The sequence below is a fragment of the Hordeum vulgare genome, chromosome 4H (assembly GCF_904849725.1).
Source record: "Hordeum vulgare subsp. vulgare chromosome 4H, MorexV3_pseudomolecules_assembly, whole genome shotgun sequence".
NCBI classification, from domain to species: domain Eukaryota; kingdom Viridiplantae; phylum Streptophyta; class Magnoliopsida; order Poales; family Poaceae; genus Hordeum; species Hordeum vulgare.
In genome coordinates this window covers 298,519,031-298,546,670 of record NC_058521.1, presented here as the reverse complement: position 1 = coordinate 298,546,670, position 27,640 = coordinate 298,519,031, and the positions used below count along the sequence as shown (strand labels likewise).

General features: G+C 43.5%; 1 protein-coding gene across 1 annotated transcript; it reads left to right on the top strand.

Moving 5' to 3' along the window:
* The first annotated feature begins 1,541 nt into the window (after positions 1–1,541).
* LOC123450469 (proline-rich receptor-like protein kinase PERK2) lies at positions 1,542–27,640 on the top strand. The gene is made up of 9 exons (XM_045127703.1): positions 1,542–1,747; positions 1,862–1,987; positions 2,484–2,572; positions 2,726–2,826; positions 24,442–25,056; positions 25,625–25,699; positions 25,896–25,958; positions 26,948–27,305; positions 27,398–27,640. Exons 1-8 carry the CDS (start codon positions 1,542–1,544, stop codon positions 27,026–27,028), a joined length of 1,356 nt encoding a protein of 451 aa, XP_044983638.1. The 3' UTR covers positions 27,029–27,305; positions 27,398–27,640.

Genomic DNA, 27,640 nt, shown 5'->3' with positions numbered 1-27,640 from the left:
GACCCAGACTATGTTCTAAACTCGAGGCCTCTACCTATCTATAAATGGGAGCTCTCGAGCCGAAAAGATCAAGAAAGAAACTCTTGAGGGCTAGCTTAGCTTTTCTGCATCCTTGTAATTGATATCACCATTAATATAGACATATAAGTAGGACGTAGGCTTTTACCTCCATTGGAGGGGCCAAAACTGGGTAAATCCATCTCTCGTTCCCGATCAAGCCCTTCAATCTGCCACATAGCAATGATGGCCTCACACCTAAGTCCATCCACGAGGACATCTACCGTGACAAACCCATGACAGTTGGCACCCACCGTGGAGCTATCGCAACATGGAGCTGAGTTCTCGGAGTGAGCTCTTCCGGGGTTCGGGAGTTACATGGCGGGTCATATGACCAACAGTCGCCATGGCAAGATCTACATTGACGATTCAAGCTAGGGTCCCGATGCCGACTCAATTGAGTACGGGTATCGGGTCCCCTTCAGCAAGATGCACATCTTCATCGGCAAGATCAATGAAATGACGCTCAAGACGAACATCTACACCTACATCTTTGAGACGGGTCGCCGCATTCAACACGGCAAGCGTAGGGCCATACAGAGCCGTTCCTTTGTGGAGAATAACAGATTGGTTCGTCCTCTCAAAGGTGGGAACACTGAAGACAAGGGAACAACAAGCGAAAGTGGCCCGAAAGCGGATAAGAATATGCGGTCAGTACCAATGCGACTTTCAAAAACCAGGGTCAGAGCGATTGTCCTGGAAAGATTTATCAGCCGAAGCGGACGTGCAACTAAGATGATGCGCTAAGAGCACCTTGTCCCAAGCATAGTACTCAAGGAAGGTCGGCCAATCATTCATGGGAAAACTGCTATATCATCCAGGATTCCTAGAACTAGGTTCTTGAGAAACACCAAAGGGGACATCCCGATCTGTACGCACGTGGTGGGTCATCTGGGGATCTCGAGCATCCAAGTAATGGTCGGCACCATGTATTCAGCACCAATGCTAACAAACGAGATAGTAAAGTGAGAAATGGAGCTATCAGCATGGCTGAGCGGATGTTTCCAGAGTATCTCTGTTGGTCTGAGCAGCCGATCACCTGGAGCAGGGAGGATCAACCCCCCCCCCCCCCCGGATGACAATCCTGGAGATCTCGCCTTGGTGGTAGCACCCCAGGTGGGGGTTATACCCTGACAAAGGTCCTCATGGTGGGGGAAGCAGCATCAACATAGTGTATTATGACACCTTTCGGCGGATGAACCTCCCGGGCAGTAGCTTCAAAACTTCAACCACCATTTTTCATGGCATCATCCCCGGAAAGTTGGCAGACCTAGTTGGGTGCATTAGGATTGCTGGCCTTTGGTGATGAGCATAACTATAGGGTCGAGCCTTTAACCTTTGAAGTGGTGAAGATACAAAGCCCTTATCACGCTCTCTTCGGAAGGACAACTTTTGTGTGCTTCATGGCTCGCCCTTGTTATGTCTACATCCACCTCAAGATGTCGGGTCCCAATGGCACTATAATGGTGAGAGGTGACAGTAAGATGGCTCAGGAGTGTGAGGAAGGGGATGCGGCCAGCAATGAGTTGGCCTGCACTGTCGAGGAGGTGAAGTTCTACACGGCTAATGTTGACCCGGCTAACATCAGTCCTGTCAAGAAGCCGACTACTGAGTCCGAAGAACCTCTCAAGTTCAAGACGACCGAAGATACCAAGCATGTTGACTTCATTCCAGATGACTCTTCCAAGCAGTTCACCATTGGGACCGGTATGGACCCCAAATAGGAAAGCGCGCTCATCAAGTTCATCCATGAGCATCATGACATCTCTCCATCAAAGCATTCTGAGATGCATGGACTATCCAGGGAACTCGCGGAGCGCCATATTAACGTGGATTCAAAGATGAAACGAGTACGACATTACCTCTGTCACTTCAACATGGAGAGACGCAAGGCTATTGGAGTAGAGGTTGCCCGGCTCCTAGCTGTCTGGTTTATCGTTGTAGTTTTTCATCCTGAATGGCTGGCTAACCCGGTGCTTATTTTGAATAGGAATGGCACCTGGCACATGTGTGTTGACTATAGATATCTCAATAAAGTTTGTCCTAAAGATCTTTTTTCTCTCCCGTGTAACGACCAGATCACTGACTCTACGACAGGTTGCGAGCGCTTGTGCATCCTGGATGCATACTCACGCTATCACCAAATCAAAATGGCTAAGGAGGATCAGGAGAATACTTCTTTCATAACCCCCTTTTGTGCCTTCTGCTATGTCTCTAAGACTTTCGGGATTAAGAGCATAGGGGCAACCTATCAACAATGTGTACAAAATTGCCTTCACTCGCAGATCGGGCGCAATGCTCACGCTTATGTTGACGACATCATGGTGAAATCTTGGAAGGACGAGACACTCTTGGACGACCTTAGGGACATTTGATAACCTTCGAGTGTAGCAGATGAAACTTAACCCGACAATGTGTGTTTTCAGGGTACCCACGGGTAAATCGCTGGACTTCGTGGTCTCTGAACGAGGCATTGAAGCTAACCCTGATAAGATCAAGGTGGTGACCTCAGTGGGTAAGCCGTCTAATATAAACTAGGTCCAATGCCTGGCGGGTCGTATCGCAGCATTGAGTTCGTTTATAAGACGCCTAGGGGAGAAGGCAATCCCTCTCTATCGGTTGCTGAAAATGACGAACAATTTTGTTTGGACTAATGCAACTAATGAAGGTTTTGAAGCCCTCAAGAAGGAGTTGGTTGAGCCGCTGGTTTTACCCGCCCCGACTGACAAACAACCCATGCTTCTGTACATCGTTGCCAATTCAAGGGCGGTAAGTGTTGCCGTTGTTGTTGAGAGGAAGGAAGAAGGAAAGGAATATCTAGTTCAGCGACTAGTCTATTTAGTTAGTGAAGTTCTGGCCCTATCCAAGAAACGAAATCCACATTGGCACAAACTGGCCTTTGGAGTCTTTATGGCATGCCGGAAGTTAAAACAGAACTTTCAGAAGCATCCAATCACTTTGGTTTGTTCATCACCCCTTTGCGTTATCATACAAAAATCGAGAGGCCAATGGTCAAATCGCTAAGTGGGCAATCGAGCTTGGCCCACATCAGGTGAAATACATGCCTCGAACAACCATTAAGTGCAAAGGATTGGTAGATTTCAGCAATGACTGGACAAAACTACAAATTCGAGAAGACAAGCTAGATAACAGGTACTGGACCTTGCACTTTGATGGATCGAAACTCACGTAATGAAACTCAGGGACATTAGAAGGATCTGGGGCTGGGGTCGTGTTAACTTGTCCACAAGGTGACAAGTTCTGCTATGTTTTATAGATCATGTTTCCCTGTACTAACAATGCAGTTGAGTATGAGTCCCTTTTACACGGGCTAAGGATGGCTAAGGAAATGAAGCTCAGCCGGGTCAGGTGTTTGGGCGACTTAGATTTGATGGCACAACAAGTTTCAGGGATGTGGGATTCTAAGGATCCTTTGATGGCGGCTTATCGATGAGAAGTTACTGATGTGGCAGGTTACTTTCATGGCTACCAAACCGATCACATAGACCGCCGACTCAATGAGGCGGTAGATGTGTTATCGTGACTTGGTTGACCATGGAAGCCGGTCCCTCCCATTGTATTTTCGGATGTCCTTCAAAACCCCTCGGTGAAATTACCATCTTAAGGAGATATAGCTATTCCTAACACAGAATCGTAGCTGGTGGTGGCTCTTCATGCGACCCCTCATTGGACGGTACGATATTTGGCCTATCTCACTCGAGGAGAGCTTTGACTGAGGAAGTTGAGGCCAGCCAAATAGTTCGGCGATCCAAGTTGTGACTATTATTAAGGGCGACTTACATCGGCGGAGAAGTACTGGTGTGTTTAAACATTGTGTATCCCCTGAGGAAGGGCAAGAAATTCTCAATGAAATCCATGCTGGTGATTGTGGACATCATGTCGGCTCCAGATCTTTGGTGGAAAGGACTTTTGTCTTGGGTTTTATTTGCTAACGGCTCATGCAAACGCCAAAGACCTCATACGCAAGTGCGATGGATGCCTAAAGTTTCCTCGACAAGTCCATGTGCTGGCTCAGGAGTTGCGCATGATCCCAATGACATGGTCATTTGCAGTCTTGGGGCTTGATATGGTTGGTCCATCCAAAATGTCTCCGGATAAAAAGGCCCACCTGTTGGTGGCGGTCGATAAGTTTACCAAGTGGGTCATGGGAGAACCTGTCAGCAACTCCCATGTGAAAACGGCTCTCAAATTCTTGAATAAGTTAATCTACTGTTTTTCTATCCTTATAGCATTATCACGGATAATAGCACCAACTTATCCAAAGGAGCTATGGAGCAATTTTGTCAGAAAGAGCATATCCGGCTTGTCCTGGCAGCAGTAGCACATCTCCGATCTAGCGAGCAAGCTGAAAGAGCAAATCAGGAGATTCTAAAAGGGATCAAACCCTGCCTCATGGTTCCGTTAAAACGTACCTCTGGTTGTTGGGTTTTGGAACTCCCCTTAGTACACTGGAGTATCAATATGACTCCAAACAGGTCCATTAGATACACGCCTTTCTTTCTGGTTTATGGTGCTGAGGTAGTATTACCGAGTAATATCCATCATGACTCTCCTCTAGTAGTTGCCTATGTTGAGGGCGACAAAGAACAAGCATGACAAGATTATTTGGAAGCTTTGGAGGAAGAGAGAGACTCAGTAGCAGCTAGATTAGTGATATATCAACAAGACTTACATCGCTATCATAGCCGTAGTGTTAAAACCCGCACCTTCCAAGAAGGCGACCTAGTGCTCGGCCTAATTCAAGATCAAGCAGGGATGCACAAACTTTCACCTCCCTCGGAAGGCCCGTTTATGATCAGCGAAAACTTCAACAATGGTTCTTATTGCCTGATCGATGTACGACCCGGTAAAAACACCACTGAAGCAGACACAACCCGACCGTGGAACATTGCTCACCTGCGGCCTTATTATACTTAGAAGCCATCATCTCATTATTTTATGTACCTCCCCTATTTATGTACATACTTATATGGTTTTGAACATAATAAAGTTGGCATTCCCGAATCTCGGGGCCTCTGTCATTTTCAGCCTACAAGTTAAGCATGAGTCTTTATTATTTCAAAACATGTTACTTTGGAGGTACTGGTCCAAACGAATCGTCATGATCAATGGAATAAAGCTAGCTTATTTGAACTCCAGATGTTTTGCAGTAGAAGCATTATCTTAGATAATCCTATGCTGGGCTTTTCTATTCAATCGTAGGTCACTTGGCGGCTTCCAACTCATCGAGTTTAGCTTTCTCACCCTCTTGATCTGGTAAAGACACCAGAAAATGGTTAAACCTTCATGTACGTTTGGTGTGACTCCGATAACGTGACTCCATGCACTCTTGACTAGTCAATCAACTGTGGACCCTGAACTAGCGAGGTTAAAACATTGGCTTGAAACGTGAGAAGCGGCATACAGAAAGCTAGGATAAACCATGGGTTATCATGCGTGCTTCATTGAAGCAAGACTTGAGCATCGAAAGCTAGTCTCTTTTTACCGAGTCTCACTTAGCCATATTATTGTCACTTTATATTAGCATGATATGATTTTTCAGGTATAGCATTATTTTACGACTCATAAACTTGTGCCCTGGCTATAAAGACATAATACTATCATGGACAGTCCATAGATATATGACTCAGCAAGCAAATATCATGGAGAAATCTCAGGGACTAAGTTACAATAACCTGCCCCATGTTGATTCACGCAACCAGGTATCAAGAGAAGATCAGCCAAGACAAAACAAATTAAAAAAGGACTGGAAATCTATCTCACTCATACACATAGGGATTAAAGGCGAGTTAATAAATACTTGGTCAAACATAAATTCCTTGCCATCATAACAGGATCAAGAGTTTGATAAAGTGGACAAAGGTGCGGTACATGCAAAATAGCTCTTGGCTTAGCATATATTACAAGACACTTGTGGCCCAAACGATGGAATCAGAAAAAATTGTAACCCGACATTCTTGTTTTCTGGGTTAAGCTTTGTTCTGGTCTTGTGCATGAGATGTCTCCGGCTTGTCCTATGCTCGAGTTCCCGGGTCTACAATCTACAGGTCGTCCAAGTTCAATTTGAAGTGGGCCAAGGCTGGAAATATGGCTTCTTAACTCAAAATAGGATATGGATCAACATAAGTGGCGAAGTATTGCTTAGGACATTGCTAAGTCGGAGTAACCGATTTAAACAAGAGTAGTTGAACTCGAGCATTGTTTGAGTCATAGACTGGATAATATCTATTTAGTGACATGTCATTCACAAGCTGGCTGGAAAACACCTGGGCTGCTTTGGCGCATTGAAGATAGCCATCCTTAGTAAACATCGATCCGTCCACCTTTAGCGTTGGAACCCCCCCCCCCAGCCATCTCCGCCGAGTCAAGCTCCGCTAAGTGAGCCAAAGATTGACTCAAGGAATACGTAGCTCCAGCTCGGGCGACTAATCTCTTCAGTTCTCCAAATTGCTTTAGGGTCGTAGAGAGGAAGGTCAGCACACGTTTTATGAGTATAACCTCCTCTTTGTTCCTCATCGTAGTTTTGATTGTGCATAGGCTTCCAGTGTAAAGCTGCATATAGCCTTGAAATTGAGTAAGCAATTATCCTCATGATTGCACGTACGGTGTGCTGCAAAAATTCAACTGCATGAGTCGCCACGTGACTTGTCTTTATAATTGAGTATTGGGATGTAGGATCGAAAGTATGTCTAGAGGGGGGTGATTAGACTACTTGACAAGATAAAACTTAGCCTTTTCCTAATTTCTAGTGTGGGCCAGTTTTAGGAACTATAACTAGTCAAGTACGCCCTACACATGCATATCTAAGAGTATGGCAGCGGAAAGTAAAACATGTAAGTGTAAATAGAGGGTAAGGTAGGGAGATCAAACGCAAAGATTAAAATGACGATTTTTGGCATGGTTCCGATAGGTCGCACTATCGTATGTCCATGTTAGTGGAGACTTAAACCCACGGAGGGTAATGGTTGCAAGAGTCCACAGAGGTCTCCACCCACAATGGGTCAACGAAGAAGCGGCCTTGTCTATTCCACCACGGCTTCCGTCCACACAGGACAAGCCTCACTCACGGTAGATGTTCACGAAGTAGGCGATATCCTTCCCTTACAAACATCTTGGTTCAACTCCACAACACGAAGTAGGAGGATCCCAAGAGACACCTAACGAATCTATGAGCCACCACCCTCCAAAAGGTAATAGATCTCGTAGAACGATGAACTCCTTGCTCTTGTGCTTCTAAAGATATTCTCCACAACACTTAATCACTCTCTCTAAGATTTGGCAGGGGTAGGAGAGGTTGATCTTGTGGAAAGCAACTTGGGGAGGCTAGAAATCAAGGTTCAAATGGTAGGAACGGAATCTCTTGATCTCAACACATGAGTAGGTGGCTCTCTCTCAGAAAAATTGATCTCGCAAGTGTAAGTGTGTTCTGAGTGCTTCCTCCGTGAATGATAGAAAGGTGGAGGGGTATATATAGGCAACCCCCAAAATCCAACCATTACACCATAATTGACTAACTCGGTGACACCGAATTACAAACTCGATGGTACCGAATTTCTCAAACGGTAGTAACTTTGAATCTCGGTGTAACCGATATACAAAAATCTTTAGAACCGAAAAGGTGACTAACGGTCACATGACACAACTCGGTGACACCAATACAAAAACTCGGAAATTCTGATTTTGTGTACCGAGGCAACAGAAGGTTGGTCACCCAAACTCGATACACCGATGCAGATTCGGTTGCACCGAAAAGCTAGGGTTCGTTTGGGATTTATCTAAGTGTAAAATCGGTATGGCCGAGTGTTAAATGTTGGTGGCACCGATTTTCCACATTTCGCTTGGGATAGATATATTTTTGGGAAGACTGGCTGAGTATTTTTGGTGGGTATCTCTAAGCACTTGAGCAACCAATTAATCATAATACCTCATCCCCTTTTAATAGTATTGTCTTTCCTATGGACTCAAATGTGATTTCTCACAAAGTGTTAAATGAAGAGTCTTCTTGCTTGAAGCTTTAGCCAATCCTATTCCTTCCTTCATCAAAGGGGCATCTCCAATCAATCCTATAGCCAAAACATCTTTGAACTTTTTTGAAACGTACTTGGAGAAATTCATTTGTCCAATGATGCATATGTTGTGATTAATTACCAAAACCACCTTAGGGAGCAATTGTGCTTACAATCTCCCCCTTTTTGGTAATTGATGACAACATATGGATCAAAGCTTCGACAAAAGATATAATCAATGATTTGCATTAACGCTTTGAGAGGTATGTGAAAAGCAATTGCTCCCCCTAAATTTATGTATTATTCTAAATTTGTGTTTGGATGCAAATGCACAATCGATTAGGAATATGGGTTGCTCTTCCATGTCACATACAACTTGGTGGTGCGCATAAAAGATAAGAATGAATAGAAATGCACATAGCACAAAAAACAAGTGAATGATCATGACGTAGATACCTCAATGGTAATAACGTAGTAGCATCAAACAATCAAAGCGTACGATCAAACACACATCTAAATAGATAAAGTCATCCAAAAGAATAAATAAAGTTTTCAAAACCAAACAAGAGAAAATAAGTCAAAAGCTCTCCCTCTCTCGAAGCCCTGTTGATCTATACACTTCTCCCCCTTTGGCAACAAGTACTAAAAAGTTCAAAGGTATAAACTAAGCGTATCTCTGGGCATGATCTCCTCCGGTAGAAGATGTTGGATTAGACAAGAGTGCATCGACGAATGCTTCAGTTGATGTTGCTGGAGCACGAGCTCGAGGTATAGACACTGGAGGTGGTGGCGTAGGAGCTGAACTTGAGCTGATGAAGACGGTCTATCTTCTGATACTGGCACAACTGCTGACTTGGTCTGGGTTGAGAAACGTGTGGTAGTACGAAGAGGTGAATCATCATCATCATCATCATCATCATCATCATCATCATCATCATCATCATAATCATCATCTTCATCATCTGAGCATGGAATCTGCACTGAGTCAACTTCATGCTGAAGCTGCTTGACTGTAGTGGTCAACTCCATAACCTTCATATCCAGGTCATGGAACATTGTTTCCAAAATTCTCTCTAGGCTCTTCTGGTTTAGCAAAATCTCAGAAATATTCTTGTCCATCCCTCGGATGGTGCTGACCAAGAACGACATATGTTCCTCTCTGGTTTAAGCTGGGGTGGTGGAGCTAGAGCATTCTTAGCAGCCTCTGCAGCCTCTCTAGTTGTAGTTGAGCTTGGATGAGTGTCATACATCACAACTTCATTATCCTCAAACTCTAGTTGATGTGGCAAATGAGGATGACCAAGCTGATATGCATGCTTGACAATATTGGCTTTAATGAGCATCTGAATGTATGGTGCATATCTGCGAGATCTCTTATGATCTGCAGAACTTCTCCTCATAGTTTGAGCAATCAAATCCATAACTTTGAAACGAGTGTGGATGTCTAAATGATGCAGCATATTAATGGAATAGCCTCTAATCATTTGGTCATCACCTAATTTGGGTATTAGTGTATGCCTCAAGATAGTGCTGGTAGTGTTTATTCCATCTCAAAAGAATAGACAGACCCAATCTTGTGAGACGACAGGAAGTCATTTGGCACTGGGTCGTACATATTTGCCATGGATTTGCGATTCTTCTTTGGTTCTTAATACACATCCAAGTCCTTTGCTCGTGACTTTGGAGCACCAATGATAGTACCCCATGTTGGGGAATGTTGCATGGGAAACAAAAACTTCCCTACGCACACGAAGACCTATCATGGTGATGTTCATCTACAAGAGGGAGCTCGGATCCACATACCCTTGTAGATCGCTAAGCGGGAAGCATTAAGAAACGCAGTTGATGTAGTGGTACAACTTCGTGATTCAAATCACCATCGTCCCACGATCTGTCCCGATCTAGCACCGAACGGACGGCACCTCCGCGTTCAGCACACGTACAGCTCGATGACGATCTCTGCCTTCTTTATCCAGCAAGAGAGATGGGGAAGTAGATGAGTTCCCCGGCAGCGTGACGGCGCGCAGGTGCTGGTGATGATCTATTCCTACAGGGCTCCGCCCGAGTTCCGCAGAAATCCGATCTAGAGGAAGAACTATGAGGTATAGGTTTGAGTTGCACGTGGCAAAGTTGTGTCTCAAAAACCCTAAAACCTCTAGTATATATAGGAGGAGGGAAGGGGCTAGCCTTGGGGCTCAAGAGATCCCCAAGGGCGCCGACCGAAAGGAGGAGGAGGACTCCAACTCCAATCAAGTTTGGAAAGGAGGAGACCTCCTCTTCCTTCCCACCTTAGTCTTTTTTTCTTCTTTTCTTTGGTTTTCTTCTTGTGGCGCCATAGTCCACTTGGGCTGGCCTCACCAGCCCACTAATGGCTGGTGCGCCACCCTAGGACTATTGGTATCACTCGCGGGTAGGTGGGCCCCTCCCGGTGAAAACCCGAAACCCATTCGTCACTCCCCGTACACTCCCGGTAATGCCCGAAATCTTTCCGGTGACCAAATGAAACCATCCTATATATCAATCTTCGTTTCCGGACCATTCCGGAAACCCTCGTGGCATCCTTGATATCAAATGGGACTCCGAAAAACCTTCGGTCACCAACACCTATAACTCAACGATACTAAAACGTCATTGAACCTCAAGTGTGCAAACCCTACTGGTTCGAGAACTATATATGCAGACATGACCCGAGATACTCCTCGGTCAATATCCAATAGCGGGACCTGGATGTCCATATTGGATCCTACATATTCTACGAAGATCTTATCGGTTGAAGCTCTGTGCCAAGGATTCATATAATCCCGTATAACATTCCCTTTGTCCTTCGGTATGTTGTCTGAGATTTGATCGGCGGTATCTCTATACCTATTTCAATCTCGTTACCGGCAAGTCTCTTTACTCGTTCTGTAATACAAGATCCCATGACTTACAGTTGAGTCACATTGCTTGCAAGGCTTATATGTGATGTTGTATTACCGAGTGGGCCCCGAGATACCTCTCCGTCAAACGGAGTGACAAATCCCAGTCTTGATCAATGCTAACTCAACGGACACCTTCGGAAATACCTGTAGAGCACCTTTATAGTCACCCAATAATGATGTGACGTTTGATACACACAAGGTATTCCTCCGGTGTCAGTGAGTTACATGATATCATGGTCATAGGAATGAATACTTGACACGCAGAAAACAATAGCAACAAAATGACACGATCACATGCTACGTTCATAGTTTGGGTCTTGTCCATCACATCATTCTCCTAATGATGTGATCTAGTTATCAAGTGAAAACACTTTGCATATGGTCAGAAAACCTTAACCATCCTTGATCAACTGGCTAGTCAACTAGAAGCTTACTAGGGACATTGTTTTGTATTTATATCGACACATGTATCTATGCTTTCATTCAAAACAATTATATCATGGATAATAAACGATTATCTTGAAACAAGAAATACGACACTAACTATTTAATCATTACCTCTTGGGCATATTTCCAACACTCTCCCACTTGCACTAGAGTCAATAATCTAGTCTCACATCGCTATGCGATTTACATTGGAATGAATCTAACACCCATACAGTTCTGGTGTTGATCATGCTTCGCTCGTGGAAGAGGTTTAGTAAGCGGATCTGCAACATTCAGATCCGTGTGCACTTTGCAAATATTTATGTCTTCTCCTTCGACGTAGTCGCAGATGAGGTTGAAGCGCAGTTTGATGTGTCTGGTGTGAAACCTTGGTTCCTTTGCTAGAGCAATGGCACCAGTGTTGTCACAGAACAGAGTTATTGGATTTAGTGCACTCGGCACAACTCCAAGATCCGTCATGAACTGCTTCATCCAGACACCCTCCTTAGCTGCCTCTGAGGCAGCCATGTACTCCGCTTCACATGTAGAATCTGCTACGACGCTTTCCTTGGAACTGCACCAGCTTACCGCACCCCCATTAAGAATAAATAAGTATCCGGTTTGAGAATTAGAGTCATCCGGATCAGTGTCAAAACTTGCATCGACGTAACCCTTTACGATGAGCTCTTTGTCACCTCCATAAACGAGAAACATTTCCTTAGTCCTTTTCAGGTAGTTCAGAATATTCTTGACCACCGTACAGTGATCCACTCCTAGATTACCTCGAAACCTGCCTGACATACTTATGGCCAGACTGAAGTCCGGTCTAGTGCACATCATTGCATACATGATAGACCTATGGCTAAAGCATAGGGGACGGTACTCATCTTTTCTCTATCTTCCGCAGTTACAGGACACTGAGTCTTACTCAATTTTATACCTTGTAATACTCACAAGAACCCCTTCTTGGACTACTCCATTTTGAACTTCTTCAAAACTTTATCAAGGTGTGTGCTTTGTGAAAGTCCTATTAGGTGCCTTGATCTATCCCTATAGATCTTAATGCCTAATATGTAAGCAACTTCTGCTAGGTCTTTCATTAGAAAACATTTGTTCAAGTAATCCTTTACGCTCTCTAAAAACCCAACATTGTTTCCAATCAGCAATATGTCATCCACATATAATATTAGAAACTGTAGAGAGCTCCCACTCACTTTCTTGTAAATACAAGATTCTCTAACAACTTGTATAAACCCAAATGCTTTGATCACCTCATCAAAGCGCTTATTCCAAGTCCAAGATTCTTGCACCTGTCCATAAATGGATCGCTGGAGCTTGCATACTTTGTTAGCATTATTTGGATCGACAAAATATTCAGGTTGCATCATATACAACTCTTCCTTAAGAAAACCGTTTCAGGAACGCCGTTTGGACATCCATCTGCTAGATTTCCGTTTTGACATCCATCTGCCAGATTTCATAATCGAAAAATGCAGCGATTGCTAACCTGATTCAGACGGACTTAAGCATCGCTACCGGTGAGAATGTCTCATCATAGTCAACTCCTTGAACTTGTGAAAAACCCTTTGCCACAAGTCCAGCTTTATAAACGGTCACATTACCGTCTGCGTCCGTCTTCTTCTTAAACATCCATTTGTTCTGAATAGCCTTGCGACCTTCAGGTAATACTTCCAAAGTCCACACTTTTTTTCATACATAGTTCCTATCTCGGACTTCCTGGCCTCCAGCCATTTGTTGGAATCCGGGCCCACCATTGCTTCTTCATAATTCGCAGGTTCATTGTTGTCGAACAACATGATAGATAAGACAGGATTACCATACCACTGAGGAGCAGTACGTGATCTTGTCGACCTGCGAGGTCCGATAGTAACTTGATCCGAAGCTTCATGATCATCTTCATTAGATTCCTCCTCAACCGATGTGGCATCGACAGAGGTTTCCCCCTGCCCTGCGCCACCATCTAGAGGGAGCAGAGGTTCTACAACCTCATCAAGTTATATCTTCCTCCCACTCAATTCTTTCGAGAGAAACTCCTTCTCAATTAAAGCTCCGTTCTTTGCAACAAACACTTTGCCCTCGGATCTGAGATAGAAGGTATACCCAACTGTCTCCTTTGGGTAACCTATGAAGACGCGCTTTTCCGCTTTGGGTTCCAGCTTTTCAGGATGAATCTTTTTGACATAAGCATCGCAACCCCTAAACTTTAAGAAAAACAACTTTGGCTTCTTGCCATACCATAGCTCGTATGGTGTCGTCTCAACGGATTTTGATGATGCCCTATTTAAAGTGAATGCAACTGTCTCTAATGCATAACCCCAAAACGATAACGGCAAATCGGTATGAGATATCATAGATCTCACCATATCTAACAAAGTACGATTACGACGTTCGGACACACCATTACGCTGTGGTGTTCCAGTAGGTGTCAACTGTGAAACGATTCCACATTGTCTTAAGTGAGCACCAAACTCGAGACTCAGATATTCGCCCCTCGATAAGAACGAAGGAACTTGATCTTCTTGTTATGATGATTTTCAACTTCACTCTGAAATTGCTTGAACTTATCAAACATTTCAGACTTGTCCTCATCAAGTAGATATATCCATACCTACTCAAATCATTAGTGAAGGTGAGAAAATAACAATATTCGTCGCGCGCCTCCACACGAATTGGACCGTGCACATCAGTATGTACGATCTCCAACAAGTCACTTGCATGCTCCAGTGTTCCGGAGAACGGATTCTTAGTCTTCTTGCCCATGAGGCATGGTTCACATGTGTCAAGTTATTCAAAATCAAGTGACTCCAAAAGCCCATTGGTATGGTGTTTCTTCATGCGCTTTACTCCAATATGACCTAAGTGACAGTGCCACACAAATGTGGCGCTCTCATCGTTAACTCTACATCTTTTGGTCTCAATGTTATGTATATGTGTGTCATCACAATCAAGATTCAAAATGAACAAAAACCTCACATTGGGTGCATGACCGTAAAAGATATTACTCATAAAAATAGAATAACCATTATTCTCTGACTTAAATGAGTAACCGTCTCGCAATAAACAAGATCCAGATATAATGTTCATGCTTAACACATGCACTAAATAACAATTATTTAAGTTCATAATTAATCCTGATGGTAACTGAAGTGAGACTGTGACGACGGCGATTGCATCATACTTGGAACCATTTCCCAACGGCATCGTCACTTCATCCTTCGCCGGCCTTTGTTTATTCCGTAGTTCCTATTTCGAGTTACAAATATGAGGAACAGAACCGGTATCAAATACCTAGGCACTACTATGAGAGTTGGTTAAGTACACATCAATAACCTGTATATCACATATACCTGGTTTTACGTTGGCCGCTTTCTTATCAGCCAAATACTTGGGGCAGTTGTGCTTCAAGTGACCCATCCCCTTGCAATAATAGCACTCTGTTTCCGGCTTAGGTCCAGCCTTGCGTTTCTTTGTCGGATTGGCAACAATTTTTCCGCTCTTCTTGGAGTTACCCTTCTTGCCTTTTCCGTTTCTCTTGAAACCAGTGGTCTTATTGATCATCAACACTTGATGCTCTTTCCGGAGTTCTGACTCTGCGACTTTCAGCATCGCGAATAACTCGTCGGGTGACTTGTTCATCCCTTGCATGTTATAGTTCAACACAAAGCTCTTATAGCTAGGTGGTAGTAATTGAAGAATTCTATCAGTGATAGCCTCTTGCGGGAGTTCAATCCCCAGCTTAGCTAGACAGTTTGAGTACCCAGACATTTTGAGCACATGTTCACTAACAAATGAATTCTCCTCCATCTTGCAAGCATAGAATTTATCGGAGGTCTCATACCTCTCGATCCGGGTGTTCTTCTGAAAGATAAACTTCAAATCCTGGAACATCTCATATGCTCCATGACGCTCAAAGCATAGTTGAAGTACCGGTTCTAAGCCGTAGAAGACTACACATTGAACTACTGAGTAATCCTCCTTACGCGATTGCCAAGCATTCAAAACATCTTGGTCAGACGTAGCGGGTGGTACATTTCCTAGCGCAGCATCAAGGACATAATTCTTTTTCCCAGCTTGTAGGATGAGCCTAAGATTACGAGCCCAGTCTACAAAGTTGCTACCATCATCTTCGAGCTTAGCTTTCTTTAGGAACGTATTGAAATTCAGGGTTGCTACTGTGTGAGCCATTGATCTACAACATAAAATATTAAAAAGTGGACTTAGACTATGTTCAAGATAATTAGAGTTTAACTAATCAGATTACTAATAAACTCCCAGTCAAATAGACATCCCTCTAGATACTTGAGTGTGGCATGATCCAAATTCACTAACTCAAGTCCGATCATCACGTGAGTTGAGTATAGTTTCAGCGGTAAACATCTCTATGCTAATCATATCAACTATAGATTCATGCTTGACCTTTCGGTCACTTGTGTTTCAAGGCCATGTCTCCACATGATAGGTTCATCAAGTTTAACCCGAGTGTTCCGCGTGTGCAACTGTTTTGCACCCGTTGTATGTGAACGTTGTGTCTATCACACCCGATCATCACGGGGTGTCTCGAAATGCTGAACTTTCGCAACGGTGAGGAGTCGGGGAGAACACAATTTATTTTGAAATTTTAGTGAGGTATCACCTTTTAATTCTACCGTCGTTCTAAGCAAGATAAGGTGCATAAAAGGATTAACATCACATGCAATTCATAAGTGACATGATATGGCCATGATCTTGTGCTTCTTGATCTCCATCACCAAAGCACCGGCATGATTTACTTGTCACCGACGCCACACCATGATCTCCATCATCATGCCTCCATCGAGGTTTTCGTGCTATCTATGCTATTACTACTAAAGCTACAACCTAGGAATATACTAAACGCATCCGCAAACACAAACGTTAGTATAAAGACAGTCCTATGGCTCCTGCCAGTTGCTGTAGCATCGACGTGCAAGTCGATATTACCTATTACAACATGATCATCTCATACATCGAATATTTCACATCATGTCTTTGGCCATATCACATCACAAGCATACCCTGCAAAAACAAGTTAGACGTCCTCTAATTTGTTGTTGCATGTTTTACGTGGCTGCTATGGGTATCTAGTATGATCGCATCTTACTTACGCAAAAACCACAACGGAGATGTGCAAATTGCTATTTAACCTATCTCCAAGGACCGCCTTGGTCAAATTCAATTCAACTAAAGTTGAAGAAACCGACACCCGCCAGTCATATTTATGCAACGAGTTGCATTTTGGTCGATGAAACCGGCCTCTCGTAAGCGTACGAGTAAAGTTGGTCCGGGCCGCTTCAATCCAACAATACCGCCTAATCGAGAAAATACTAAGAAGGGCTGCAAATCGAACATCAATGCCCACAGAAACTTTTGTGTTCTACTCGAGATTACATCTACGCATGAACCTAGATCATGATGCCCCTGTTGGGGAACGTTGCTTGGGAAACAAAAAAAATTCCTACGCACACGAAGACCTACCATGGTGATTTTCATCTATGAGAGGGAGTTCGTATCCACATACCCTTGTAGATCGCTAAGCGGGACGTGTTAAGAAACACGGTTGATGTATTGGTACAGCTTCGTGATTAAAATCACTGTCGTCCCATGATCCGTCCCGATCTAGCACCGAACGGACAGCACCTCCGTGTTCAGCACACGTACAGCTCGATGACGATCTCCTCCTTCTTGATCCAGAAAGAGGGACGGGGAAGGAGATGAGTTCGCCGGCAGCGTGATGGCATTCCGGTGATGGTGATGATCTATTCCTACAGGGATCCGACCGAGCTCCGCAGAAATCCGATCTAGAGGAAGAACTACGAGGTATAGGTTTGAGTTGCACGAGGCAAAGTTGTGTTTAAAAACCCTAAAACCTCTAGTATATATAGGAGGAGGGGAGGGGCTAGCCTTGGGGTTCAAGAGAGCCCCAAGGGCGCCGGCCAAAGGAGGAGGAGGACTCCAACTCCAATTCGGTTTGGGAAGGAGGAGTCCTCCTCTTCTTTCCCACCTCCCTCTTTTTTTCTTTTCTTTCGTTTTATTGTTGTGGCGCCATAGTCCATGTTGGTTGGCCTCACCAGCCCACTAATGCTTGGTGAGCCACCCTAGGACTATTGGGCTCACTCCCGGGTGGGTGGGCCCCTCCCGGTGAAAATCCGGAACCCGTTCGTCACTCCCGGTACACTCCCGGTAATGCCCGAAATCTTTCCGGTGACCAAATGAAACCATCCAATATATTAATCTTCGTTTCTGGACCATTCCGGAAACCCTCGTGACTTCCGTGATCTCATCCGGGACTCCGAACAACCTTCGGTCACCAACACCTATAACTCAACTATACTAACACGTCATCAAACCTTAAGTGTGCAGACCCTACGGGTTCGAGAACTATATATGCAGACATGACCTGAGACACTCCCCGGTCAATATCCAATAGCGGGACCTGGATGTCCATATTGGATCCTACATATTCTACAAAGATCTTTTCGGTTGAACCTCTGTGCCAAGGATTCATATAATCCCATATAACATTCCCTTTGTCTTTCGATATGTTACTTGCCCGAGATTTGATCATTGGTATCTCTATACCTACTTCAATCTCGTTAATGACAAGTCTCTTTACTCGTTCCGTAATACAAGATCCCGTGACTTACACTTGAGTCACATTGCTTGCAAGGCTTATATGTGATGTTGCATTATCGAGTGGGCCCCGAGATACCTCTCTGTCACACGGAGTGACAAATCCCAGTCTTGATCCATGCTAACTCAACAAACACCTTCGGAGATACATGTAGAGCACCTTTATAGTCACCCAGTAACGATGTGACATTTGATACACACAAAGTATTCCTACGGTGTCAGTGAGTTACATGAGCTCATGGTCAAAGGAATGAATACTTGACATGCTACGTTCATAGTTTGGGTCTTGTCCATCACATCATTCTCCTAATGATGTGATGCAGTTATCAAGTGAGAACACTTTGCATATGGGCAGAAAACCTTAATCATCCTTGATCAACTGGCTAGTCAACTAGAGGCTTACTAGGGACATTGTTTTGTCTATATATCCACAGATGTATCTATGCTTTCATTGAACACAATTATAGCATGGTTAATAAACGATTATCTTGAAAGAGGAAATATAACAATAACTATTTTATCATTGCCTCTAGGGCATATTTCCAACACCCCATTCTTCAATTGTGGCTTCATATCTATGGCGATTAATCATCCACACAATTGTGCCATCTGCATAGAAATGAACTGTTGAATAGAATTGCATAATCATTTCATCATTCCATGCAGTCATCTCTCTTCCAACAAACTATTCAATGTCAACAAGATTGAAGTTCTCTCTCACATGAGGAGAGAAATGTTCATTGGCTTTGATGTAATTCCAATCTTCTCTTGACTTCCTCAACCCTACATCTGTTATCTTCTTTATGTCTTCAGCTATTGGATTAGCCTCATTGTGAACTGGCAAATGAGACCTTAACTTCATGAGAATAGGTGCATTTTCAACATCTTCCTCTGGAGCAAAGGGTTTGGAAGCAATGCCTTTCTCTTTAGCAGCTGCAAGTATGTCCTTTGTAGTCCTCTTGGGAGCTACAGGCTTCTTTAGAGCTGAAGGCTTTGGAGCACAAGGCTTCATAGCATCTGACATAAGCTTCTTTTTCTTATTTGTAGGAGGGTCCTTAGCTGGTACTTCCTCTTCCTCTTCCTTAGCAGCACCGTCAGTTTCTGCTGGGTCTTCATACATGGAACTTTGTCTACCAATGACATGAATGGTTCTCTAGTTGACTCTGTTCACACATGTCTTCTTATGAGGTTTCTCAAGGGTAAGTGTCATCCCTTGCCTTGTAGACTCCGGAACTCTCATGTTAAAAGGTTTAGCGTACTCGTTCCTAATAGTTATTTTGACAACAGGCTTCTCTTTCTGCTTCTGGAGAGCAGACTCAACAGGAACAAAGTTTGAATCTTTTTCATTAGAATTCAACTTCCTTTTGGTCCTGGTGGAAACCTTGGGAAAGCTATTGGAGTTGGGGCGTGGCTTAGAAGGGGTCCTCTTAGGAATATTGCCTGAACCACAGACATCATGGGTCTCACTAAAATTGTTCGCACGGTCATTGGAACCTCACATCTTGCAAACCAAGCTGACAAGATGACACATAGACTTGCTGACCTTGTGAAAAAATATACAATTGTTGGAAAAGATAAGCACCACAAAATTGCAGAAATGTTTCAAAATTTGAACTTAGAAACTTCGGTTATGATCTATTACAAATTTTATTCCGGTTGCACCGGGTTGAAATTTTTGGAGTCACCGAGACAAACCACTTGCATTAACAAATACTTGGGCAAAATTTTTGGTCTAACCAAAAAGAAGAACTCAGTCTCACCGAAGTGGTTCTTCGTAACCCTAAAAAATAAATCGGTGGAACCGATTTTATCAACTCGGTATCACCGAGATGAAAGTAGCGGGAGATCAGATCCAAAAACAATCGGTTCTCTATGCTATGGAATTTTCTAGTGGTGAAGAGGAGTTTCACACAGTGGATTGTAGATGGGAGTAACCTAATGAGCGTGAATCAGATAAGGGAGTGCATAAGTGATTGGATTCATACCCTAGCTCGGTGATGAAACTGCTAGGCGATGACAGCAGCCAAGATTCTGATGGCGGCGGTGAATCCCAATGGCGAAGGCGCACGGGGATGCACAGACAATGACCAAGGGTCCTGGTAGGGCAGTTTGGGGTTGGGAACACCACCTATGAAGATAGAATTTCAAAGCATCAGGTACTCCGGTATAAATACCGCTCCTTGTCGATGTCATCGATACAGAAATTTCGGTGTCACCGAGTTCCTCTACTGTTTGTTGACAGGGAAACTCGGTGGAGCCGAGATTATGGTATCAGTGGTCCCGAGATGGAAAACCTGGATCAGCTTTGAGAATTGGTGGAACCGAGATTTTTAGGTTGGTTACACCGAGATTCGCAAAGAGGTTTTGGAAGGCAGTGTGATAGCATGGCTTATTAGGGATGATAGATGATACATCTCCGTCGTATCTACTTTTCCAAACTCTTTTGCCCTTGTTTTGGACTCTAATTTGCATGATTTGAATGGAACTAACCCGGACTAACGCTGTTTTCAGCAGAATAGTCATGGTGTTGTTTTTGCGCAGAAATAAAAGTTCTCAGAATGAACTGGAAATTTACGAGAATTTTTTGTGGAATATATAAAAAATACTGGCGCAAGAATCAACCGGAGGGGTGGAGCGAGGAGCCCACAAGCCCACCAGGCGCGGACCCCCCTGGCCGCGCCTGACAGGCTTGTTGGTCCCTCAGAGCTCCACCGCCTCCAATTCCAACTCTATTTAGTCCCTTTCGTCCGGAAAAAAAATCAAGGAGAAGAGTTCATCGCGTTTTATGATACGGAGGCGCCTAAACCACATGTTCTTCCTCTGGAGGGCAAATCTGGAGTCCGTTCTGGGCTCCAGAGAGGGGAGATCGTCGCCATCGTCATCACCAACCTTCCTTCATCGCCAATTCCATGATGCTCTTCACCGTTCGTGAGTAATATCATCGTAGGATTGCAGGACGGTGATGGGTTGGATGAGATCTATTATGTAATCGAGTTAGTTTTGATTGATCCCTTGTATCCACTATGTTCTAAGATTGATGTTGCTACTACCTTGCCATGCTTAATGCTTGTCACTAGGGTCCGAGTGCCATGATTTCATATCTGAACCTATTATGTTCTCGTCAATATATGTGTGTTCTCGATCCTATCTTGCAAGTTGTAGTCACCTACTATGTGTTATGACCCGGCAACCCCGGAGTGACAATAGCTCGAACCACTCCCGGAGATGACCATAGTATGAGGAGTTCATGTATTCACTAAGTGCTAATGCTTTGTTCCGGTTCTCTATTAAAAGGAGAACCTTAATATCCCGTAGTTTCCATTAGGACCCCGCTGCCACGGGAGGGATGGACAATAGATGTCATGCAAGTTGTGCTCCCTAAGCACGTATGACTACATATGGAATACAGGCCTACATTACATTGACGAACTCGAGCTAGTTACATATCTCCCCGTGTTATAACTGTTGCATGATGAATATCATTCGGCATAATTATCCATCACCGATCCAATGCCTACGAGTTTTTCCTACTGGTCCTTGCTACGTTACTTTGCCGCTACTGCTTTCACTGCTGCTACTGTTACTGCTACTGCTGACATTGCTGCTACTGTTACTCTGTTGCTACTGCTGTCACTATTGCTACTGGTTACCATTGCTACTGTTGCTATCACACTACTCTGCTACTGATATTTTGTTGCAGATACTAAGTCTTTCACATGTGGTTGAATTGACAACTCAACTGCTAATACTTGAGAATATTCTTTGTCTTCCCCTTGTGTCGAATCAACAAATTTGGGTTGAATACTCTACCCTCGAATACTGTTGCGATCCCCTATCAATACTATTTTCTGGCGCCGTTGCCGGGGAAGGATAGCTCTATTCTCTGAGTCACTTGGGATTTACGTCTGCTGATCACTATGAGGAATACGAGAGATCCAAAAACTAAAGCCTTGCCCTCAATTACGAGGACAGGTAAGGAAATGCCATTTAGCTCTGCACTTGATTCACCTTCAGTTATGAGTAAGTTTGCGACACCACCCCCTGCTAGAAATTTTGATGTGTCGCATGTGCTTGATGATGCTACTTCTGTTGTCCATGATGCTTGTGATGATGCTTTGCTTGAGACTTCTTTGCCACTAGGTGCATTCCTTGATGCACAAATTGCTAGAGTTGCTGCTAGATGTGATGATACTTCTGAAACTGCTGAGATCATTGAAGTAGAACATGCTATTTCGCCTGTTAGAACTAGCTCTCCTAGATACGAATTGCTTGATATGCCTGAGGGTTATGTTATGGAGAGAGAGATAGCTCATGACTTTCTTGCTTGTAAGGATAGCTATGATGTTGAGAAATTACTGTGCAAGTGGAAAGAAGAATCTTTGAATGCTAGGATGAAATACGACTCGAAGTTGGCTACTTCACCTATCTTTGTGACCGATAAGGATTATGAATTCTCTGTCGACCGTGAGTTAATCACTATGGTCGAATCTGATCCTTTTCACGGTTATGAGTCTAAAACGGTTGTAGCACATCTTACCAAACTGCACGATATAGCCACCTTATTCACGAATGAGGAAAAGATCCGCCACTACTATATCCTTAAGTTGTTTCCGTTCTCGCTAAAGGATGATGCTAATACTTGGTTCACTTCTCTTGCTCCTGGTTGTGTGCGTAGCCCCCAGGATATGATCTACTACTTCTCTGAGAAATATTTCCCTGCCCATAAGAAGCAAGCTACCTTGCAGGAAATATACAACTTTGTGCAAGTTGAAGAAGAGAGTCTCCCACAAGCTTGGGGGAGGCTTGTCCAGCTACTGAATGCTTTGCCCGATCACCCTCTTGAGAAGAATGAAATACTTGATATCTTCTATAATGGACTAACCGATGCTTCTAAGGAGTACCTAGATAGTTGTGTCGGTTGTGTTTTTAGGGAACGAACTGTAGAACAAGCTGAGATCCTATTCAATAATATCTTGTGCAATGGGAACACTTGGACTATTCCCGAACCACCTCCAAAGCCAACTCCTAGGAAAAGAGGTATTCTATTCCTCGGTCCTGAAGATATGCAAGAAGCTAAGAAATCTATGAAAGAGACACTACAAGAAATATGCTCATACATGATGTTTTTTAAGACGTCGTTGATGAATTCGTCATAAATCTATGACGATTTCATCTGAGATTGTCGTAAACCGTTTGAGGGGATCAAATCTACATATTAATTACGACGATGTGAGTTAAAAACGTCGTAACCGCATAAGATGCGATCGTCATAAATTTTATGACGATTATAAAAATGTCGTAACATGTTCTAACTATGTTGACATGTCACTCGTGGGTCCATTCTATGTCACGCGCCAAACCCACATAGTTTGTGAAGCAAACTACTATTCTGTCATTTCAAAAATTCTCGAAAAATTCTCATAAATACTTTGGATCATATATTCCTCAAATATGTGAAAACCCTTCCTTCCATAGTTCAAAAATAATTCAGCAATATTCATTTTCCTATTATGTTCAGAATAGCACTTGTGAAGGAAGTGCTATTTCGATTTTTTTGATTACCCTCATAGTTTTTGGGCACTCTTTCCTATCCAAATCATTGCCTCATGAAAACTTTCGTAACGATTTGCCTAGTAAATATTTCTGAGAAAATTTCCAAAATTTGTGTTCAGCTAACACCTTTGTGAAAGTACTAGATAGGAATATCCTGATGAGTTGACTTTTTTCCACATCATCTATGTGCCCAAAACATAGCTGTCCACAAAATTTTAGCCACATCTAACAATCCATGTGAGCTCATTATCCAATCTTTGTTTCTAGTAATATTTTCATTTTGTGAAGCAACTACATTTTATATTACTTTATAGTTGATGAAAATTTACCACGGGATGAAACTGACCATATATAATCTCACTCCACCAAATTTTACCTCATTTAATTAAGCCAGTTTCCCTTAATATTTTTCCCAATATCCTGTTGAGTAGAGAACATTGTGAAGGAAGTACAATTTTTATTTATTCAAATTTTATGAAATTTTTACAGTGTCTTAATGTGCCCAAAACTCATTTTGGGCATTCGAAAAATGAAAAACGAAATTTTCGTGCAAAGAAAATGAAAGCTCCCTTTAAAAACATTGTTTGTCATTCTAATATGCACCCCTGCATATAATAAGACATCATTTCTTTGAATTTTTCAGGTGAAAGTATAAAAGCAAAACACAATTCATGCGTTTTATTTTCATTGATGGAATTATTTTCCACACGGATCAATGACATGGCAGCCATCCATCCACCCATCCATCCATCCATCCATCCATCTATCTATAGAAAAAAGGGAAAAAGGAAAAGGGAAACCCCCACCCGCAGCCCAACTACCCAAACCCTAAGTCAGATGTCATCGAACCCATCTTCTCGCCGCCACCACCTCCTCCCCATCACCCTCCACCGCCTGCATCTTCCACCGCGTCCGCGTGGCCGCCTCTGCCCTCCGCGCGCTCCGCACCCTCCAGGGTACAGGCGCCACCACCCGCCGCCGAGGCCGACCACCGCGTCCTGCTCTACTACACATCCCTCGATGTCATCCGGGGGCACGCGCCATCCCACGGGGGCTCCGTGCCTCCGTCGACGAGCGCGACCTTGCCATGGATGCCTGCTACCTCGAGGAGCTCACGACGCTCCTCCCGCGCGCCCGCCGGATCACGCTCGCCTAGGTCTTCGTCGGCGGCCGCCACCTCAGCAGCGCCGAGGAGCTCCGCTACTTGCATGAGTCGGGCGAGCTCCGACGCGTCGTGGTCGGCACCGCGTCCCTCACTGCCTGTGGCCCGTGCGGCGGCGAGCGGTACGTCCTGTGCGGCAGCTGCGATAGGCTCCACAAGGGATACAACCTCAAGGGCGGCGGCGGGTTCTGCACCTGCACAGGCTGCAACGAGAACGGCCCTGTCTGGTCCACATCAACGGGTAGTACTAGTATCACTTACTCTTTGCAAGCTATGCTCACGACATTTAAATCTGAATCTGAGTTCATTCAGTTCCGTGACCCAAGTAAATGGTTTATACTAGGCTTTTTTTGTCTCTTTATCATCTTGTAAATAAGTGAAAGATCATTGTAGGCATCTGAATGTTCCACCTGAAAAAAAATGGAAGAGAAATTTCAGCTGATATAAATAAATTAGCATATGCATTGCACCATGAATGTGATGAGAGACCCAAAGTTGTAGGTGCATGAGGGATGCATGTGCCACGCTCTCCTAAAAATGCCCTGTGCTTCCTTGAAGTTTCCTCCAAATGCAAAATAAATAGTAGTACAATGATATCGATGCAGATATCATCTGTTCATACAGTGTACACACGGTGTGTCATGCTCGTGCATCAGCCGTACATCGGTAGATGAGAGTACATATTGTTACTGGTCATCATGTCATGTGTACAAGTGCAACCGATCTGTAACTCTATGGGTGGAGACACACCCTAGCTTTATCATCTTGTAAATAAATAAATTGACTGAAACTGTCATTTTCCGTAACAGTGTGTTATCAAGAAGAAGTATGGGCAGGATGCCACCAATGTTGGAGATGAAGGTGGTTTTGCACCTAACATTCAGGTATTCCCCTGTTCTTATAGGTTTGGGATGAGATTCTTATGTCTTGGTGTTTTGATGTACTCCCTCCGTCCTAAAATAATTACAATTTTATACTAGAGCTGGTATAAAGTTGAGACACTTATTTTGGGACGGCGGGAGTATAAAACTCATGTATCTGGGTTGTGATCTGATTTCCTTTTGTTTTCTGTTATTGTAGGAGAACAAGGAAGGCCTTGAGCTCTTGAAGACTGCAATTGAAAAGGCTGGATACACTGGCAAGGTTTGCCTGCTCGAATTGATCTGTTGTGCATTTCTCAGTGAGCTTTTAAGTTTGTAATTGAAGGAGACCTGTTGTGCATTTCTTAGTGATCTTTCCTGGACACTCTAAAATGCTGATTCCTAATTAGTGTGTCCTGAACGGTGAATTATCTGGATCACGTGGTCTTTCCAAGCAATGCTTATGCACAGTGTGGTCTAAATTCTAATCCCGCCTACAAAAATCTGTGAGTGCTTTAGAAATCCTACCAGATTTAGTGTTGTAGTAAGTTGTAAATAGTATACTCCCTCTGTAAACAAATGTAAACAAACATTATCCTGTGTAAACATTGAAATAGTGTATTAGTAAAGATACTAAGATGCATGAGTAGTTCCTTAGTGCATTGTCTTGATAGTGCCAGGTTGACTATCATTTGCTTATGATTGACACCAAACTCTGGAGATTTCTTTGGATTGGATCTTTGTCTACTGAAGTATTTACTATGATTAGTATAATCTTTTTGATGCATGTCTTTTTTTATCAGTATAAAAAAGCGGCCCTAGGCGTGCACTTAGGTGTGCCTAGGTGCTAGGAGACTACAAAATGCCTAGTGCTTAATTAACGCCCAACGCTTTCTTTATTCTTGTTTTTATAACTGCATTTGCTGCTTCGCCTTCTCTTATTTGCATTTTCTGCTTGTTGTCCTTTTTTCTTTGCACTTGCTGCTTTGCTTGTTAAGGTTTACTTTTGTTATTTATGTATACACACTTTAATGGAGCAGACATGTTATATGCATTTTTCCCTTGCAGTTGGCAGTATTATAAATGCATCTTTTGTTACAACTTTCTCCCTCTATAAAGAAATATAAGACTTTTTAGATCACTACTACTTTAGTGATCTAAGAAGTCTTGTATTTATCTATAGAGGGAGTACATGCTTGTTTAGTTTCTTATGGGTTTGGATTATAGAGCAATGATCATCTTTAACTATTAGAGCTATTATCTGTTTTGTAGATTGTCATTGTACTGTTCAAGACTTGTTTTATCTGTTGTAGACCGAAACATGGCCGACGGCTGCCACGACGCGATGTCTGAGGTCTTGTTGAAGATGCCTTTCGGCGTGCTCCCAGGCCGGCGTGTCGAGCATGTACCATTACTCTACGCAAAACACACACAAATGTTGTGTCATTTTCTCTCTATATTAGAATATAACACTTTGTCAGAACATGCAGTAAACATGGCAGGCAAGCCATCGGGCTGATGTATATTTACATTGCAGGCAGATATGCTTCCGCATCCGCAAACCAGTCCACCGTTGGCCTTGTCCGTGGCTTCCTGGGCGCCGCCTCTGTCGCTCCTCTGGGTAGGCAGGGTATAATCATCAGAAGAAATGAATCTAATCAATCGTGCTCATGTTCATCGTAGGCTAACTAATAACTGATAATAAGGTTGTGAACCTTGTAGAAGTCGACGGCGATGAAGTTGGCCCATCTGCCCCTGGACGCGGCGTGGCAGGCGTTGAGCATGCCCAGTAGCTGCGCCGAGTTGTCCTTGCACGCCTCTTCTCTATGCAGTTCTTGTAAACCATTCTCTCATGTACTTACAACTTTTTGGTTGATGTGTAGTGTTTCAACAAACAGCAGAAAAATCAGTTTGATGTATGGATGCTTCATGCGGTGGTGGCTAATGATCTTTGTACTGATGACA